Source organism: Monomorium pharaonis, chromosome 1, assembly GCF_013373865.1.
Source record: "Monomorium pharaonis isolate MP-MQ-018 chromosome 1, ASM1337386v2, whole genome shotgun sequence".
NCBI lineage: Eukaryota > Metazoa > Arthropoda > Insecta > Hymenoptera > Formicidae > Monomorium > Monomorium pharaonis.
The window spans coordinates 7,664,590-7,684,397 of record NC_050467.1 but is presented as its reverse complement, the minus strand read 5'-3'; the positions used below and the strand labels follow the sequence as shown (position 1 = coordinate 7,684,397).

General features: G+C 29.7%; 3 protein-coding genes across 3 annotated transcripts; 1 reads left to right on the top strand and 2 right to left on the bottom strand.

The window, feature by feature from the left end:
- Positions 1 to 2,509: 2,509 nt before the first annotated feature.
- Positions 2,510 to 10,086, bottom strand: LOC118648863 (early endosome antigen 1-like). The gene is made up of 12 exons (XM_036295345.1): positions 10,018 to 10,086; positions 9,418 to 9,501; positions 8,938 to 9,071; positions 8,748 to 8,846; positions 7,885 to 8,094; positions 7,693 to 7,794; positions 6,828 to 7,034; positions 4,431 to 4,686; positions 3,784 to 3,881; positions 3,239 to 3,494; positions 2,758 to 3,165; positions 2,510 to 2,673 (listed from the first exon to the last, which is right to left on the bottom strand). The coding sequence occupies exons 4-12, from the start codon at positions 8,844 to 8,846 to the stop codon at positions 2,600 to 2,602; spliced, it is 1,710 nt and encodes a 569-aa protein (XP_036151238.1). The 5' UTR covers positions 8,938 to 9,071; positions 9,418 to 9,501; positions 10,018 to 10,086; the 3' UTR covers positions 2,510 to 2,599.
- Positions 10,086 to 14,076, top strand: LOC118648860. The gene is made up of 4 exons (XM_036295336.1): positions 10,086 to 10,426; positions 10,690 to 10,888; positions 11,024 to 11,182; positions 11,566 to 14,076. Exons 2-4 carry the CDS (start codon positions 10,693 to 10,695, stop codon positions 13,938 to 13,940), a joined length of 2,730 nt encoding a protein of 909 aa, XP_036151229.1. The 5' UTR covers positions 10,086 to 10,426; positions 10,690 to 10,692; the 3' UTR covers positions 13,941 to 14,076.
- An 876-nt stretch (positions 14,077 to 14,952) lies between these two features.
- On the bottom strand, positions 14,953 to 18,107 carry LOC118648869. Its single transcript, XM_036295370.1, has 4 exons — positions 17,053 to 18,107; positions 16,861 to 16,962; positions 16,585 to 16,644; positions 14,953 to 16,479 (listed from the first exon to the last, which is right to left on the bottom strand). The coding sequence occupies exons 1-4, from the start codon at positions 17,156 to 17,158 to the stop codon at positions 16,382 to 16,384; spliced, it is 366 nt and encodes a 121-aa protein (XP_036151263.1). The 5' UTR covers positions 17,159 to 18,107; the 3' UTR covers positions 14,953 to 16,381.
- Between the last annotated feature and the right edge of the window lie 1,701 nt (positions 18,108 to 19,808).

Here is a 19,808-nt window from a genome sequence, read left to right as displayed (position 1 = left end):
ATTTGAGTATTACTTTTAACTTGGATGTTTGCCATCTAATTGAGTCTTAATTTAATGTTATTCTTAAATTTAGGATTAACATTAAAATTAACACTCAATTAGGTGGCGAACATTCAAGTTGAGAGTAATAACAATCTAAAAATAAATTAAAAAGCGAACACTCAAGTTGAGTGTTTACACTAAATTGAGTGTTTAGCCCTTGTCCCAAATTATACTCAACTTGAGTATTTTTTAAAGTATTATTTTTAGTGTTTTTTTCCGTAAGGGTCCCACCCCTCCGCGCGTCCTTCCTCTCCTTCCCCTCAAAATTTTTCTTAAAACGATCGAAATTTCTTCCGAATTTTTCTTTTCTTTCAAAGTTCGCCCATTAAATGATTTCGATAGCTCTCTCCACGGCCGCCTTCAAAAAAGAAACCCCTTCCAGCTGGAGAGTTCTAAGAAAACCATTGGAAACGGCGGAAATGAATTGCGAACATGCGATCTTATCCCGCATTGAAAAAGGGCACTCCGGATCGCTAAACGCGAAAGCCTTTCCAACTTGGCTCCAAAAGTAGCCAGGCTTTCCCCGGATTTTTGTTTTCTATTAGTAAAAAGAGAATAAGAATTTTAAGCAAGAATTCCCTTCCCGAAATGCAACTCAAGCTTTGATTTCAATTCTTCAAAACTAAAGACTTCTAAGTCCTCTAAAGATTCTAAAACCGTTCGCGCTTTCCCCCTTAAACTCGCGGCCAGAGCTACAGATTTCGTCACGTCGTCCTAGAGATTCGCGCGCGCGATAAGGAGAAATTAAGAGAGAAACTCCCGCAGCGGAACCATTCCATCAAAAATATCGGGCTTCAATTTGAAACCCAACTCCGTTCGCGCACGATTCCCGCACGTGTCCCACGCGGACGCGCTCTCCGATACGTTATCGCCTGACGCTCTATTATTAGGAGGACTTAGTTGGGAATTTCGCAGACGAGAAAGCTCCTCTTCACGCTGCCGCAGCAACACCGCGAATTCCGACTCCCTCTGTGCTTGTTCCTCACGCATCGCATGCATCTCCTGGAGAATGGCCTGCAGCATCGCCGTCTCCGACATCGTAGATTCAGAAGTCTGCTCTCGTGCCCTTTTCCTTGTAGTGGGTATTCTGGTTTCCTCCTCAGCGGAAACGTCTCGCGGGCTCAGACGTGTCGGAGTCCTTGAAACCATTCGGACTCTCTCTCTCTTTTGAGCTCGTTTCGATATCTACTCGTTCGATTCTGGACAAGCCCCCAAAATGTTACGCACGCTCCCGCTGAAAATAAATTGAGACACCACTGAGAACTTACATGACTCTTTAATGTAACACAGTAACAGAAATACAAGAACACGGTAATGGAATGCAAAGAAATACGTCCGAACAGTTTGACAGCTCGGAATCAAGTCGCTAGGGCACTTGTTTTTTAAACAGTTTTGGGTGTAACTCCTGTTTTTTTGTTATAATCTTTGACTCGAATAAAAGATTTTCTCATGTTCATCCACTTATCTTTTATCTGTGTTCTGGCAAAATTATATCCCCCATCAGTATTTATTTGAATTTTAATTTTTTCCTATACCGCATTATTTTTAATAGATGTGCTTTTAAAAATATCTTGATGATCTGTGTATCCCTGCTAAAAACGACCGATTGAAACCAACTAAAAAAAAAGAATCGGTTTCAGTCTGGAATCTTGATCTGGAAATTCCGTATTCGTGCCGATTGAAATCATTAAAACCAACAAAAACCAATCAGTGATATAGGAAACGATTTTAGTTGATTTCTATTGTTTTGAATTTGGTACAATTAATTGGTTCTAATCGTTTTCAATTGTTTAAATTGTTTCTTATCCGGAAATTCCGAATCAAGATTCCAGATTTAAACCGATTTATTAATCGTATTTAATCGGTGATTACATTCTATAATCGTCTTTAATCGGTTTTAATTGTTTTATTTCATAATTCATCCTGTTTATAAACACTTGATCCATTTCAATTAAATCCAATTATTTTACATATTAAAGTTTATTAAAATGAGTTTTAATGTAATCAATTTTAATTGGTTTGGTTTTTTATATTTTTTATTTTCGATATTTTAAAATTTTTTTTATATTAACAATTTATAGAATTTTTTATAAATACTATTATTAAATTTTTTTAAAGAACAAATTATATTAAATACACTTCAACATTTGCTCTTGATTTTTTTGGTATGGATTCATTGTTTGGTTCGTGATCGAGTTATAGCTGTCTAAATTAAGTTAGGGCTGGGGTACTAAACACCTCATGACAAACCTGATTTAAAAATTAAATGTGTCAACGGAAGGGTTAAAGCTGATTTAATTATAATTGTGGTTATTTATTATAAAATCCAAAAAATTTTTTTATACAATATGTATAATACTATAAAAGTGCTATATAATAAAAACTACTATATACTATAATAATGTATAATTGTCATTACAATAAATTTAATAAATTTTAAAACGTCAAAAAAATATTTTTAAACATAAACACTGATAAAAAACTTTTATTCAGTAACAAATTTAAAGTATTTGTTAAACTTAAAACGTCATCTAAACTATTCTCTCTAAGACTTGATTCAGATGTCCTCAACATCTGAAGCCGATGAATTAGTTGGAGTCCAATCAAAATTGGTATCACTTATTGCATCATCTGTAAGGTTTTTTTAGATTTAGTAACTTAATTCTTTATCGTCAAGATCCAAATGCTCTGAGTCAACAAAAACTGTTTCCATACCTGTCTCATTAGTAGAAGTAGTCTCCTTAGTAGTCTCCTTAGTAGTCTCCTTAGTAGTTTTATTTACTCCTTTTCTAGTATCATATTCATTTGGTTTGTCATTTGTTTCAATTTCCGTTGAGGGTTTTTCAGTCTTATTAGCGGAATGTATTTTATACTGATTAATTTCAGCTTCACAAATTACTTCATTATCAGAATCAGAATGCTTTTCATTCGAGTTTTTTCCATCATCTGATTCAGTTTCCACAAGTTTTCGTGATTTTAATTTTGATGTTTTTCTCTCTGGTCTTTTCATTTCTGCAATTTTTCTTCCCGCAAAAATATCAAATTTCAACATATCTGACAAAAACAATGTTTTTCCTTCTTTATTTGGTTTATAAATATGTTTCATCCAATATATATAATAATCTGGAAATCAAAGCTACATGTTATTTATGACAACTCAAAATTACAAATAAAACTTCTTATTACATTTTTATACCTTCACAAGCACCGTATTTTATTTCGTCCAATTTTGGGCATTTTAATTTACCCAATCTCTTCGTTTCTTTATTTAAGTCACGTAATTTACTTAGTTTCTTATTACTTTCATATCCAGTTTTTGTGCTAGTCGTTAATTCTTCAATACTGAAAACTAGCGTTAATATATTACTAGCACATTGACTGGGTGTTTTTGAATTATTTAGTAAATTACTGTACTGTTTTTCAGTGACCCACTGGTTTCTACCAATGTGTACCTAATATATAATATAGAAAATTTATAAATAAGGTCTTTAATAATTTATTAATAAAATTGGAGAAAATAATCCCTGGTAGAAAATTTTCTACGCGCCTGTGTATAAGCTATCAGGGCTTTTGTGAAAGACTAGATAAAACTAGACTAGATAAAATTAGATTAAACTTAGCTAGATCTAAACTTTACATGGGTATCTCAATAAAAATAAAAATTTTGTATACGTTAGAAGTTAGACACATCTACCTTGTGATCTAGTTAATTTTCTACCAAGAAAGCGCAAAATTATTTACCCTTCGGAAATCGTCTGAAGTACGCAAAATTCCAATTGCTGGATAATTCTGAGAGTAATCTAACCGTTCTCTTGAGTTTGAAAGTTGCTCTAACTTAGCTAAAAAAAAACAAAGTATTTTATTTTCAGGTATTATGTATTTCTTATATTTTTTAAAAAATGTAGTTGCTCTAAATGAATTTTTTAATATTTCTTTAAAAAAAGTATTTTAAATATTGTAAAATATCGTAAGACGATTTCTACATAAGGTGCCAAGTGCCGTGTGTGCTTCAGACAAGAGAGGACACTCATATCCAGACAGTAAGGGTGAAGTCCCATGTAGCGGATTACGCGGATACGGAACGAGCGGATCGCCAATCACGGATCATTCTGATAGAATTCTTTCAAAGATTGCGTCGAAATGGTCTCGTGATTGGTGATCCGCTTGTTTCGCTTCCGCATAATTCGCTCCATGGGACTTTACCCTAAGAAAGTAAATTGATTACACAAGTATAACAGTAGCTTGGCGCATACACAGCATTTTGGAACCTTATATGTAAAAAGTCCTTAAATGAGAAAGATAAGAAAAAAAGGGGAACACTAATTCATATACATACATACATACATATAAATTTGTTTTAAATAAAAAGTACGAGAAAAAGTATTTACATTCATACTCCTTAGTAGACTCCTTAGTTTTTTGAATGAAACTAATTTGCAAACCGTCATTTAATTCACGAAGTTTTTTTATTTCCGATTCTTTTTCTTCTATTTGCTTTTTTAGTTCCTTTCTGGAGCTCTTTAATTTTTTGTTTTCATTTATTAATTCATCCCCTTCTGTTCGTAACTTAGAATTTTCTTTTATTAATTTTTCGAAAGCTTCTTTACATTCTGTGAGCGAATGAACCTTACTAATACATGTTATCTATAAAAATAAATAATCTATATAAATTTTTATTTAATAATTTTTATTAAATAATTACATTCTTTTTAAAAACCTTTATTTAATTATTTTATTAAAGGTTTAAAAGTTTAAAAGGTTTAAAAGGTAACGTACTCGCATAGGTATATGCCAACGCAAACACGTACAAAATAACGTTCCTCAAAAAATAAAAAAAATGAGTATTCTATTTTAATATAGTTATCGTATAAGCACACGTATACGCATAGGCCAACGTAAACGAAGACGTACACGCTCAAACACACGCAGATTCCAACGAAGAGAGACAAGGAAACATACACTCACTCCAACCTTCTCACGAATTGAGTTAATTTAAATTAAAAATTAATATTATAATAAATTAATTTAAAAGTAAATTGTTTTTATAGAAGAAAAAATACAGGAAAATCCAAGTAAAGAAGAAAATAAGAAAACAGAAGATTTAAATAAATCCCTAAGCGACAGAAAAAAAGATAGTGCGTCCCCAAATATAGAAATCGATGAAATAAAAAGATTAGTTAATAAAATAAAAATGTTTCTAAATAAACACGTTTTTAGAATGGCCCAAAAAAGCACATAGAAACGCCATTTAAAAAGGTGTTTAAAATTTGAAGTTAAAAGTTAGAAAAATTGAGCATAAGTTTGGAAACTATTTTAGTTAATAACAATAAAATAAACTAAAAGATTAATTTACGTTAAAAAAGGTAATTTACAAAAAATACATTTGTTTTGTTAGAAGAAGTTAATCTGGATAAAGCAAGTAAAGAAGAAATAAAAAGATCTGAAGATTTAAACAAATTACAACTTGAAGGTAAAGGAAATAGTGCGACTATTAAAAAAAAGGATTATTTAATAAAATAAAAGTCTCTCATTTTAAAATAATATTAAAATATATAAAAAAAAAGGTAAAATAATTCCAAAATTTATTACTAAAATGTCAAGTTATTCCGAAAAGAAAAAATTAATTATTTAATACTAAATTTATAAAATATAATCTTAATATAGAGTTGGAGGATGGGATGAATGAGGTATTAATTAGAGCACAAATGGAATATGAAAAAAACGCAGAAGAAAAGAAGATAGTAAACTTCCCTCAACAAAAAAATCTGGAAGCCAAAAAACGCTTCCAAGGAAAACTGATCAAAGGAAAATAATAAAAAGAAAAATAAGAAATAATTTTAAATAAAAAGAAACTTCTAATATTATTGTATTTGTGGAGCGTATTAATATAAAAAATAAAGTGAGATTAATGCCCATAGAAGTATGTTGAAGGAAGAGAGTGTGTGCAAGTTTATGAGTGTTTATGTGGGAATAGGTACTTTAAAGAGTTAAAAAAAAAGATAAACAAAATATTAAAAAAAAAGGTTAGATATTGATAGTCAAGATATTGAGAAGGAGAGCACGAAAATTTAAAAAACATAAAGAAAAGAAAATGAATTTCTGAAGAAATTGCTTACCAAGAGGCAGAAATTTACTGTTAATTTAAAGTTTGAATCGGGAAACAACCCCCCCCCCCGATCCCGAAGAAAGAAGCAAGAAGCGCAGAAGGCCGGAGAAGCATACGTGAGGAAATATAGAAGGACGGAAGCAACGAATATTTGCAATACAAGTGAATGATTGAATCCTGGAAATTAAAGCGAAACTAAAATACTATACAAATATAATTGAAATATAAACAAACAAATAAAGAAAAGAAAGGGTTAACAAAAAATGTTTCAATCTAATACGCGAGCGCGCGAAAAACAATAATACAAATGTGCACTAAATCTAAACAAACAAAAAAAAAGACTGAGTCACAGCAACGCGTGGCCGGACACAGCTAGTTAAACAATAAAAATTTATTATTATTAGACAAAGAAACGAAAATGTTTCTTTAATTTCACAAAAATTTTTGCATAAATTTAATTATATGTTTATGTAAAATGTCACAAAAAAGATTAGCTATTACTATAATAATTATATAAGTACTATAACTGCAACAAATATATATGTCCACACGCGGTTTCTGTATAGAATGCGTTACATGCACTATATAAATCTCGGAACGCAGCTAACTTCATATGACCAGGCATTCATTCTGACCGCGTGTGTACAAATTATAAAAAATATATTTTGATCATTTTTACCTTTGGAATAACTTTAGATCTGCTCAGCTTTTGGGACTCATTATCACACTTCTCCTTTTCGTTTCTCGTGTTTGTTTCTTCGGTTAGTGCTTTGACTAGATTGTCATCTTGCATGAATTTATTTTTTGTTTGTGCTAAATCTTCTGTTACTCTATATTTTTTGGGTGATGGCGGTGTATCAGTAATGTTTGACAAATCTAAATTTTCCTATAAAATATTTAAAACTTAAATTTTGTACAGAAGCTTAACTTTTCTATTATAGCCAAGGAATGAGTAGATTGATCGACAAACTGACACTATTTTATTGTAAATCACAGTCTCATAACATTTTGAACATAGGATTTGGTCTTTCTCAAGTGAATTAATCCATTAGAAAGATAAATTATTCGCAGGACAACAACTGTTCATAAACTCGTGCCAACGAATTCATAAAGGTTGTTGCGTCTCATTGTCAATAACAAACAAATTAATGCATAAAAAATCTTTCTGCCGCCTTTATCCATGCTTAACACTTTTAAATCACGTCTGTAACATCTTTTCAAAATATTTACTGACTTGACTGCTTTGTAATGTAATCATTTATACACTTGTTCGTTATTGACAGTATGAGACACAACTTTTATGAATTTGTTGGCACGAGTTTGTAAACAGTCGTTATCCTGCGAATAATTTATCTTGATAATGGATTAATTCACTTTAGAAGGATCAAATTCTATGGTCGAAATGTTGTAAGACTGTGATTCACAACACAAATAGTTTGTTGACTATTCATTTACTTATTCCTCGGCTATAATTACTAAGTTATCTCTTTTTTTGTTTTCTATTTATTATAGTTATACAATACTATATGAATTCACTCATTTACCTTATCTTTTAATGTAACTGCGTTCATTGGCAATAAATCACTCTTAAAGTTTGATAATTTATTACAGACTAGTTCCTCTTGTTCTTTTAATTGACAATTCATCTATTGATGAAAAATATATAATAAATAATTTATACAATATTTTTAAACAGAAACTAACAGAAAATTTGTGATATATAGGACACGACTAACCTGAAAAGTTTTTGAATGCTTTAACTGTTTTTTTGGGGACTCATTACCACACTTCTCCTTTTCGTTTCTCGTGTTTGTTTCTTTGGTTAGTGCTTTGACTAGATTGTCATCTTGCATGAATTTATTTTTTGTTTGTGCTAAATCTTCTGTTACTCTATATTTTTTGGGTGATGGCGGTGTATCAGTAATGTTTGACAAATCTAAATTTTCCTATAAAATATTTAAAACTTAAATTTTGTACAGAAGCTTAACTTTTCTATTATAACCAAGGAATGAGTAGATTGATCGACAAACTGACACTATTTTATTGTAAATCACAGTCTCATAACATTTTGAACATAGGATTTGGTCTTTCTCAAGTGAATTAATCTATTACAAAGATAAATTATTCGCAGGACAACAACTGTTCATAAACTCGTGCCAACGAATTCATAATGGTTGTTGCGTCTCATTGTCAATAACAAACAAATCAATGCATAAAAAATCTTTCTGCCGCCTTTATCCATGCTTGACACTTTTAAATCACGTCTGTAACATCTTTTCAAAATATATACTGATTTGACTGCTTTGTAATGTAATTATTTATACACTTGTTCGTTATTGACAGTATGAGACACAACTTTTATGAATTTGTTGGCACGAGCTTGTAAACAGTCGTTATCCTGCGAATAATTTATTTTGATAATGGATTAATTCACTTTAGAAGGATCAAATTCTGTGGTCGAAATGTTGTAAGACTGTGATTTACAACACAAATAGTTTGTTGACTATTCATTTACTTATTCCTTGGCTATAATTACTAAGTTATCTCATTTTTTGTTTTCTATTTATTATAGTTATACTATATGAATTCACTCATTTACCTTATCTTTTAATGTAACGTTTATTGGCAATAAATCACTCTTAAACTTTGATAATTTATTACAGACTAGTTCCTCTTGTTCTTTTAACTGACGATTCATCTATTGATGAAAAATATATAATAAATAATTTGTACAATATTTTTAAACAGAAATCTAACAGAAAATTTGTGATATATAGGACACGACTAACTTGAAAAGTTTTTGAACGCTTTAACTGTTTTTTTCCCTCGTTGTCAGATTTATCCGAAGCTGTCACAAGCAAATACGATGGTGAAGCACGAACACTTTTTGTTCTAATTATTTCTTTAAGTTCTTCATTTGAATCTAATATATAACACAAGCAACATGTATATATAAAAACAAAGAACAAAACCAGGCAAAGGCTATGGCTGCGTTCCGTTTCACGCATAATGCGCATAATGCATTGTTCATCTTTGTTGTTTATCTGATGTTAAATAAAGATGAAAGACGCATTATGCGCATTATGCGTGAAACGGAACGTGCAGCCTATTACGTTCCGTTTCACGCATGATACGCATGATATATTGTTCATCTTTGTTGTTTATCTAACGTACGATAAACGAGGATGAACGATGCATCATACGCATCATGCGTGAAACGGAACGTAACCAAAATCGAATAAAAGTTGTAATATTTATTATATATATACCTGATAGTAACAAAATCGTTGCTACATACGGTTCTTCGCCTACTGTTTCTTCCACTTGATACTTTAAAATTTTCTTGTGTGACTCTGGTTTAAAATTCTTGATGCAAGATGTGGGAATAATTTTTTTTTTGTCTTTATTTTTCCCAGATAACAATTTTATATAAGCGTACATTTTTATCTAAACAAAGAAATAATTTTTATCTAAATGTTTCTACTAAATACAAGTACAAAAGCGTCACCACACGTGTTTATAATCGTGTACCTTGCAAATATGTGAATACTGCGTATTAAGGCTATTCTACAATTGCGTAAGCGTAAGGTTGTAGGAGTAGGAGTAGTAGTAGTCATAAATGTTTTACAACGGATCAATCTACAATAGAGTAAAGATACGTTGTAAACTTGATTACAGCAACCGATCAGAGTGCAGTAAATTATGGCGGTGTGCGGCATGATGACGTGAACAGCACTCTGATTGGTTGGCTCTTACGTTCACATCTGTTGTAGTCGTGAAAGATGAAATTCAACCATCTTCCACAACACGCTCTACAACCGGAAGTACCGCTTTACAACGACGCCTTACACACTCTTACAACCACTTACGATCACGCTTACGCAATTGTAGAATAGCCTTTACGTGTCCCGGCCGCCACTCGATCCTTTCTGCAAATGTTCACTATCATGGCCGCGGCCACGAGCACATCACGTGATCATAGAGCATGCGTATGGGACTACAGAGCGTGCGCATAGTGTTCCGTCGCTTTTTCGGTATGACAGATTTCTTAACCTTAATTCGTCAACTTTAATAACGATTAGTATCTCGATCGCTTTTCTGATGCACGCTTATTCTTGTCAGATTTATTCGTTTTAAGCAAAATCGCGTCAAATACGCATAATTACATCGATATTTGAGGTGCGGGATCTAAATGAAACAATTACTTTTTTATAAATATATGTGAAAGTGAGCCTGATTGAAAAAGTAAAGTATATATTATATATTATACATTATCGGGTAAGTATATTTTAATAAAATCAACCCATATTTTTTGTAATTAAAGTAAAATAATAAAGTGTATAACATAAAATTTTAAGTGCATAATGTATTATGTACACATAATAATTACATTTTATAATTCTTTTTATATAAAAAATATATTATAACTAATAATTAATACATAATTAATACTCCAGCTATATTTTGATTAAAAGAAATAAAAATAAAATAACTATATATGTACATAATTTGAATTTTATTATTGCTAAATATGTTTTCAGATAATGAGTGATTCGTCATCATGTGATTCTAATTCTGATAATGATATAAATAATGCAGTTCCCAAAAAAGTAAAACGACGTTACAAAACAGGATTGTATAAAGATTATGAGACTCACTTCAGAGATAATTTATCTTGGGTTACTAGATCAAAGTGGGATTCTTTTACGAGTTATGAACATCAATTAGCTTTTGTGCCAGGTAAAAAATATTCTAATATATATGTCAAAATAATGTAACATTAAAATATTGAACCGTCGACATTATTGTAAAAAAAACAGTTTAATATGGAGAGTAATGTATAAAATAAGTAATTTTTATTACTAATTTTTTTAGAAAGCAGTAATTTTTCTAACTTGAATAATGAGCAGAACCGTGATTGTTGTATTAGAAGTGAGAATAATTGTGACATGAGAATGAATAATAATGAAGCTAGTAGTAATAATTCCACAGCGATTCGCTCTCCAGAATATAAACCTGACTTAAATATTGAAGGTATGTACACGCTGTGGCCCTGATTTACAGTTTTTAAAATAAAGAATTTATATTTCGCACAGTTTGAAGTAGAAATCCTGTAACTTAGATTTTTCAAAGATTTGTAAAATGAAAAGTTTATTATATCTACTTTATTTAAAAAATCTTCTAACCTATAGAAACTTTATTTTCATTATCGAGGCATCCACGTAGATCTAATATTATATATAGCTAGTTTAACCAATTAAGTTCTACCCTAGTCTATATAGTATTATCTAATAATGTAGTCTTCCACAAAGACATTCCAATAGTTTCTATGGACGCCTATTTTCTACTAGTAAGGTACTCATTTCGATTATTGTCAGAATCAATAATGTATAATCAAGGCATTTATTGCGTTATAGATACATTTGAGTATAATGAAATTATTCATATAAACAATGAAGACGAGGACAAAGAAAATGAAGATGCCAGCAGTGTAGAAGACAATAGTGAAGATGATGACAAACATATGAGTGAGAGTAGTTCAAATGGCTATGATTCTGATAACAATGAATTTGATAGTGATGATTATGATGCGAATATCAGTGACGACGAGACTAATGGGTCATTTGATGATAATACTATAATGTTTGAGAAAACTAATTTAACTATTCGTGACATAATGACTTTGATAATGGGATTCTCAATTCGATTTAGACTGTCAGATTTAGGAAGACAAAAACTGATTGAGTTAATAAAATTAATTGCAGGACCCGAGTTCAAAGATATAAATATTTCAAAGTATAGATTACAACAAAGATTTGACCCACCAGACGATAAAATAAATTATCATTATTATTGTAATTCTTGCAACAAAGAAATTTTATATTCAATATCAAAATTAAATTTTAAGAATTATATAAAAACATGTTCAAAATGTGATACAAATAATAAAATAACGTTAAAATCTACAAACTATTTTACGTCTATTAATTTAACATATCAGTTAAAAATGTTATTTGAATCTCCCTACATTAAACAAGAAATTTTTAATTTTATTAACTCAGTGACAGTAAATCAGTGTAACGTTGATAGCACAAAGATTATGAGAGATGTTAATGACAGTAAATTATACAACAAAATTAACAATAGAAATACCTGTTACTTAACTTATAATATAAGTACCGATGGTGCACCACTGACAAACAGTGGAAAACGAGGCTTTTATCCACTTTCAGTACAACCAAATTTTGTATCACCTATCAGTAGATTTAAACAAATTCTACTATGTGGAATACTAACTTGTACAAAAGAACCTACAAGTGACATAGCTCAATTATTTTTTTCTACCTTTATCGATGAAGCAAAATTATTGTATGAAAATGGTATCGAAGTAACTAATTTAAAAAATGAATCGATTATTGTAAAATTTTGTCCATTAGCTTACTGTGTAGACTCTGTATGTCGACCAATCTTGCAAAATAGAATGCAATTTAATGGGTATTATGGTTGTAGCTGGTGTTACCATCCAGGATGTTATGTTAAAGAAGTTTCAGGTATTAGATATCCTTTACGAGATATCGATCCCGAATTAAGATCTCATGAAAGTCATTTAAAGGATATAAAAACTGTTACTTTATCAAATAAACGTCAAGAGAGAGGAGTAAAAGGAAATACTGCTTTAATTCAAATTCCATGTATAGATATCGTGTGGTCCTTTTCTTTTGACTATTTACATACTATCCTTTTTGGTATTGAGCAGCAGTTATACAATAAGTGGACATGCCCAAAATCACAATCAATGTTTAAATTACGTAATGCGGATGTCAAAGCTATTGAAAAACGTCTGTTATCTATTACACCTACCCAGGATATACATCGACTTCCACGATCACGAAAAGAAAAGTTAAAAGGTGCTGAAGTGAAAACATGGATATTAGTCTACAGTCTACCATGTTTGGAAGATATCCTTCATGATACAGCTCTTAAACATTATTCATTACTCGTCAGAATTTTGTACACTTTATTAAAAACAACAATCACCGAAGAAGAATTAGTACAATGCGAATATGACGCCCTAAAGTTTGTTGGTTATTATCAGGTTTATTACGGAGTTGAAAGTATGACATTTAATGTTCATATTTTATTGCATGTTGTACAATCAGTTAGGCAAACTGGTCCTCTTTGGAACAATTCGACTTTTCCGTTTGAAGGAAATATTTTTCAATTAAAGCAATTGATAAATGGTCCTAACAAGATGGATCAGCAAATAGCGAGGAAACACTTACAACAATTACATTTCAAAACAGGAAATGTTAATTACTCGTCAAATATTATTAAAAATTATTGTACTGATATATTTAGGCATAAAAATTTGTCAACTTATTTTTATTGTGGTGAAGATGTTGTTTTTACGGGAGCAAGCTACTCCAAGAAAATTGATGGACAATATTGCCGTGTATTTAAAAAATGTATTTATAACGGTAAAGTTTTCCATAGTATAAAATATACAAAAGTAAAACGTACTAATGATACAATGATACAATTAAAATCAGGACATTTTGGTCGGATAATAGATATTATAGAAAAAGAAAACAAATGCTATCTTGCACTTTCAAAAATTGTTACATTTTCAGAAGATCCTTTTATTGTAACGCACATAAAAAAAATTAGAACCGAAGATTTTCAAAATTATAAAATTGTTCCTATTACAGATGTACTTTCAAAAATAATTTCTGTAAACATTAATAATCTTGAATTTTTATGCAAATTACCAAATACTTTTGAAATACAATGATATGTTTCCCAAAACTGTTTAAAATATGTTTAACTGTACAATATGTAATATTAAATGTTAATTACATTATGAAATATGTATAAATAATGTATATTATACATAAAATATACAATATTGTAATTATTATGTAACATTATTACACATGATTATTGTATTTATTTATAAAATAAAGTTTTCTTTTTATATTTTTTGTTCATTAGTCTCTTATACGTATATTTTACAATAATGTAAGAAGTGAGACCTAAAATGTTTTAATCTACCGCGGTGGCATCTGAGAGACCCACTTGATATTAAAATATTTATAATTTTCTGTAATTATATTATGTTTTAAAGCTTCTAAACTTAATGTAAATTTAAAAAAATATTCTAACGTTTATAATCTACAAATTTTTATCCAAAACTATTTACTCGTTTAATAAATATAAATAATTTTATTATTAAACCCAAGAAGAACCTGGTTATGCAAATTTTCAAAAAATAATTTTTTGCTTTAAAAAGTAGCTTTTCTTCCAGATTTATGTATTTTATGAACATTAGATACATTACATTACTGAATATGTTATTTGTATGTACTGAATATATATACTGAATATTTTATTTGCTAATTATTATAATAAAATTATTTTTTCTTATACCACTGACGTAGCTATAATGGTTTCACATAACGTTTATTAAATCATCATTTTTATAAGCTTGATAAATACATTACTTTAAAATAAAGACTGACAAAATCTTGTCGTGAGTGTTATATCTTGCACTAAAATTCTATACTATCTTACAATAAAAATAATAATTTCTTTGAAAATTTTATGAAAAAAGAATGTTATCAAATAGAATATATATTTAAAATATGTTAAAAAGTAAAAGCATTTATATTACTTTTTAACTTATAAAAACTTATAAATGTATTTTAAGTCTTTATTATTTCTATTTTTTCTGATTTTCTATTACGTAGTACAAAATATATATTAATGTTTTCTTAATCTACAAATTTTTATTAAAAAAGTTTATGAGTAATTCAATAATTTTATTTAAATTATAATTTTAAAGAAACATAAAGTTTATTAAACTACTAACAGCATCTAAATAAAGGTAACATAAAAATACAATTTTAATGGAGGTAGAATTGTACAATTGAAACAAATAGCGTTAGATTAAAATTAAATTGTAAAAACCACATTCAATCCAATTCAAAATTGTAAAAATAGTAAAAATATTTCTAACAATTAAAACCGACAGCGTCTGATTGAAGTTATTTCGAAAATACCGTATTTAATCCAATTAAAATTTAAGCACAATTTAACAAACAAAACCGATAGTGTCCGGTTAAACTACATTCGGAAATACCCCATTCAATCCAATTCAAAATTTTGGAATTATGTGTACAATCCAAACCAATATCACTCGATTGAAGTCAATTCGGAAATGTCATACTCAATCCAAGTCAAGATTGTGCATATAATTTAAAAAATAAAACCGATAGTGGCCGATTGAACTAAATTCGGAAATATCACATTCAGTCCAATTCAGAAGGCTGAAAATACTTGTTTAGTCAAAACCAATAGCGCCCAGTTGAAATCAATTCGGAAATACCAGATTCAATCCAAGTCAAGACTGTGCATATAATCTAAAAATCAAAACCCATAGCGCCCGATTGAACTAAATTCGGAAATATCACATTCAGTCCAATTCAAAATGTTGAAAATACTTGTCCAGTCAAAACCAATAGCGCCCAGTTGAAGTCAATTCGGAAAGACCATATTCAATGCAATTCAGGATCAACTCAACAATTTAATCCAATAACACCCGATTAAAATTAATCCGGAAGTACCATATAGAATCCAATCCCAATTCACTTGATATTGAAACCGATTGAAGTTCAATCGGGCGTCCGATTTAACCAACTAAATCCGCATTGATAACGAGTGAAATTTACGAATTTAAATGCGGTACTAATTGGTTTTAATTGGTCGTTTTTAGCAGGGTATACACTAAATAGTAATTTGACAGCTTTATCATTCCACGTAACTGTAAAGTAAAATAAATGAAATCATGAAATTATATCAAAAAGTTGACAATTAAGTTAAGATATATAAAAATAATTAAGTTTTATAGACTTATAACCTATAAGTATATTAACATAATAGCAAAATCAATCAAAATTCAATGGTTTAAAATCTTTAATATGTTCAACTTCAATGACAAACGGTTAAGTACAGAAATAAGATTGTCTAACTGAATTTTCAAAATAAATTAAATAGATATTAGATTTATTCTTTATTAGATTATGTTTCTTTATTAGATTATGTTTCTTTTTATTCTTTATTAGATTATGTTTCTTTTTATCTATACCTTAATATACTTGAATCGTGTTGTTTATGAAATTTTTGTTTCAGATAAAAACTTTTTTTAATAAAGAAAAAAAGAATTTTTGGGACAACCTAATAGATACTAAAATTAATGTTATATATAGTTGCTTTTCTCAACATATTTCCACTTAAATTTGAGCAACTTTCATCAGTCTGATTAGAATTAGAATCTGAAATAAAAACAATTACTTCTTATTGTTTTGTATAGCTTGGAAGTAAAATAAACTAAATAAATAAATAAAATTAATATTGTACAATTGCTTTTCTCAACATACTTTTGTGTACATTTGAACAACTTGTTAAGTTTTTATCATTTTTTTCATTACAATTTGAATCTGAAATTAATGTAATTAATTAAAATGATAATTATTTATGGATTATATGCTTGTTTCATGTATGTACACTGCAAGTCAATGATTCATTCCATTCCCCTAGCGAGTTTATATAGAATATGTTCTATATAAACTCGCTAGAAGAATGGAAAGAATCGTTGACACGCTGTGTACGTGCCATATAGTTTGTAATAAAAATACAAAAATAATTATATTTACCTGAGCTATTCACTTCAGTTGTTTCAGATGTATTCTCTGTTACAGCAATATCAAAAAATGACGCAACCTCAGGTAACAAAGGCAGATCATACACTAATCCACCTCAAAAATACATAATATATAAATGAAATAAACTTAAAACAATTTTATTTTTTTCCATTTTAATCTATATCATTGCAATAAAGTACTTACTAATTTTATTCATAACAAATATTCCACCGTCCTTAGTTCTTTTAATTTTTTGCTTACTGTTTAGAAGTAAACAATGTCGTCCTTTTATCAGAGAAAAATCGTCCATGTTTTAATGTTATATAAAGTATTTCTCAATTTAAATAAATTAAATTTAGATTACACAGTTAGGTTAAATTAGGTTATGTTTCGTACTTTTCCCACGCGTTTTGCTGTGGTAATCACACCAACCTCTCAATTTTATGAGGTAAGAAAGTTACCTTCATGGTTAACTAACTACGAGTTTTGGAACGACGTTATACTCCTACCATGGGTAACCAATTCGCCATGTTAGTAATTTTGGAACGTGGTATAGTACCTGTTGCGTCCTGATCTTGGGGTGAGCAGGCGCGAGAGGACGTAATTAATGGCAATAATAGATTATTTAATATACATTTTATTTGTGATCTTATTTCCTAATTTTACTACACAATTTTTCCAGTTTTTTTCTTCTAGGGGAGGTGCATGAGCTATTGAATATCCTCGGGGAGGAAATAGCAAATGTATAGTTCCGCGGAGAGGCTCGTTCGCTATTACTCTGCACCCTGATGCTGAAGTAAGAGGGTTTGATGTTCGGGATGGACGCGCCTGGCACTGGAAGGGTCGGCACTCTATTCGGAGTGACGTAATGGATGCGGTTTCGTAGGTTGCTGGGGGGAGAGGGAGGCTTCGTTGACTTTTTTAGAAAGGAAAGCGTAAATAGGCCTGGTGAAGATGGATCGTCGTATAAGATATCCGGCGAATCAGGTAGTGGTGCTCGGTCAAAAACTGAGAGGTCGAATTCCCCCCAAAAGTAATACTCCTTTTTTAGTCTTTTCAAATAAGCCCGCCAGCCACCCTTACGAAGTCCCATGATTTTCTAGAAATACGGTAGCCATGTTAATTCCGTGATTAGTGAATTGCGATTTTTAAATAAATAAAAATATATACATATATACTCCCTGAGTATATATGTATATATATATATCCAGTAAACAATATGTTGCCAAAAAGATCTCTAAAAGATATCCTGTTTCTGAAAATGATAACATAAAGAGACTTCTAAAAGATAACATAATGATGTCAGAATGTTAACTAATGCGTCGTTTTTTGAGAACAGAAAGATATCATAAAACTGATATCTAAAAGATTTCTTAAATCGGATATCTAAAAAATTTCTTAAATCGGATATCTAAAAGATTTTTTAAATCGGATATTTTTAAACTGCAACTAAAGATAAAAAAATAAAATAAAAATTTCATTTTTTTTAAATTATTTTTATCAACAGTACATACTAAATTTAGGACAAATTTTTATTGATTAATTAAATTTAAATTAAATTATTTTATTCTTACTTGCCGCTGGTAGGTTTGAACCCGGAACCTTAGGATGACGAACCTTGTACTCTTATCTGCTATGCCAATTTGACTTATCAATATGAGTACTTGTTATTGTCTTATACATATAATACCAATATGTTATAAACTGACGCAATTATATTATTTTTTATAAAAGCAATTAAATTTTGCAAAACATTAGAAATAAGTAGCATTAATTTATTTACTTATTAATTTCATATTGTTAAATTTATCTTTTTCCATAACCTTAATAATTTGATGGAAATTGCGATCTATTTTTAGCATTAATACTTTGAAGCGTTTAAATGATTAATTAGTGGTTTTTATTATTCTGTTTTTGTTTATGATGAATTTAGATTTTGTGCATTTTTTGTGCACAGTAATTGTAGGCAAACCGTTATTTTTGAAAAGATTATCTTTATGATAATTTTTAAATAATATCAAATGGATTTCTCATTCAAGATATTAATTATAATGTTATCTAATTTATGAGAGTCAACTACAACGCGCATGGACGGCTCAAAAATCGGACAGCATTGTGATATCTTTTATGAGACATCAAGCTGATATCATTTAGCTGATGTTATAAGGATAACATTTTCAAGAAACTTAAATGAGACTCTTTAATCAGATATCTCAAAGACTTCTTAGTGTTGTCTGATTTCTAAGTCAACTACACACGCATGGACGGCTCAAAAATCGGACAGCATTGTGATATCTTTTATGAAACATCAAGCTGATATCATTTAACTGATGTCATAAGGATAACATTTTTAAGAAACTTAAGTAAGACTCTTCAATGAGATATCTTAAAGACCTCTCTTAGTAGACGTCTCTGGTAAATGTTACCATTTTGACATCATTTCCAAGATATCTAAATGTTTTCTTTAAAAAGTTCTCTTAAAGTTTTCATTTTGACAAGCGTGTTGTCTGGGTATATATATATATATATACAGGGTGTTTGGTAAAGATTTATGCAATTTTTATAAGCAGGTAGAGCGCATTAAGCTGAACATAAAATCCTCATCGTTTTTCCATTTTCACAATAGTTAACGAGTTATAGACTTGTAAAATTTTCTGTATTAGCCCGGCCTACCGGCAAATGCAAGCACGCCGAGCGCCCGACCGCGGCGGCCGCCCATCCCTAGCGCTTGAACCTTGAGATTGCTAGGCGCGCGGAGGGAGTTGTTACAACAAGCGGCAATGGCTACGCACAATGTGTACGTGTACATACATGTGTATAAAAAAATATCAGTTCTAATGTTTAAGGAGCAATTACTAAATTTATTTTTTTTTAATAAATAATGATTATTTTTAATAAAAAATTTTTTTTGGTGATAGTCTTAAATGTCGTAAACTGTCATAAATTTTAAAAGAAGCTAT

What these genes read in the sequence shown, in the direction of transcription:
- LOC118648860 (XM_036295336.1), top strand. Translation starts at nt 10,693, where the DNA reads ATGAGTGATTCGTCATCATGTGATTCTAATTCTGATAATGATATAAAT. An exon ending in TCAATTAGCTTTTGTGCCAG is followed by an intron (nt 10,889 to 11,023) that starts GTAAAAAATATT and finishes TAATTTTTTTAG; the next exon opens with AAAGCAGTAATTTTTCTAAC. An exon ending in ACCTGACTTAAATATTGAAG is followed by an intron (nt 11,183 to 11,565) that starts GTATGTACACGC and finishes ATTGCGTTATAG; the next exon opens with ATACATTTGAGTATAATGAA.
- LOC118648869 (XM_036295370.1), bottom strand. Translation starts at nt 17,158, where the DNA reads ATGGACGATTTTTCTCTGATAAAAGGACGACATTGTTTACTTCTAAAC. An exon ending in AACTGAAGTGAATAGCTCAG is followed by an intron (nt 16,645 to 16,860) that starts GTAAATATAATT and finishes CATTAATTTCAG; the next exon opens with ATTCAAATTGTAATGAAAAA. An exon ending in TTGTTCAAATGTACACAAAA is followed by an intron (nt 16,480 to 16,584) that starts GTATGTTGAGAA and finishes TTTTTATTTCAG; the next exon opens with ATTCTAATTCTAATCAGACT.
- LOC118648863 (XM_036295345.1), bottom strand. Translation starts at nt 8,846, where the DNA reads ATGAATCGTCAGTTAAAAGAACAAGAGGAACTAGTCTGTAATAAATTA. An exon ending in CAGTTACATTAAAAGATAAG is followed by an intron (nt 7,035 to 7,692) that starts GTAAATGAGTGA and finishes AATATTTTATAG; the next exon opens with GAAAATTTAGATTTGTCAAA. An exon ending in GTCTACTAAGGAGTATGAAT is followed by an intron (nt 3,882 to 4,430) that starts GTAAATACTTTT and finishes GTTTTTTTTTAG; the next exon opens with CTAAGTTAGAGCAACTTTCA.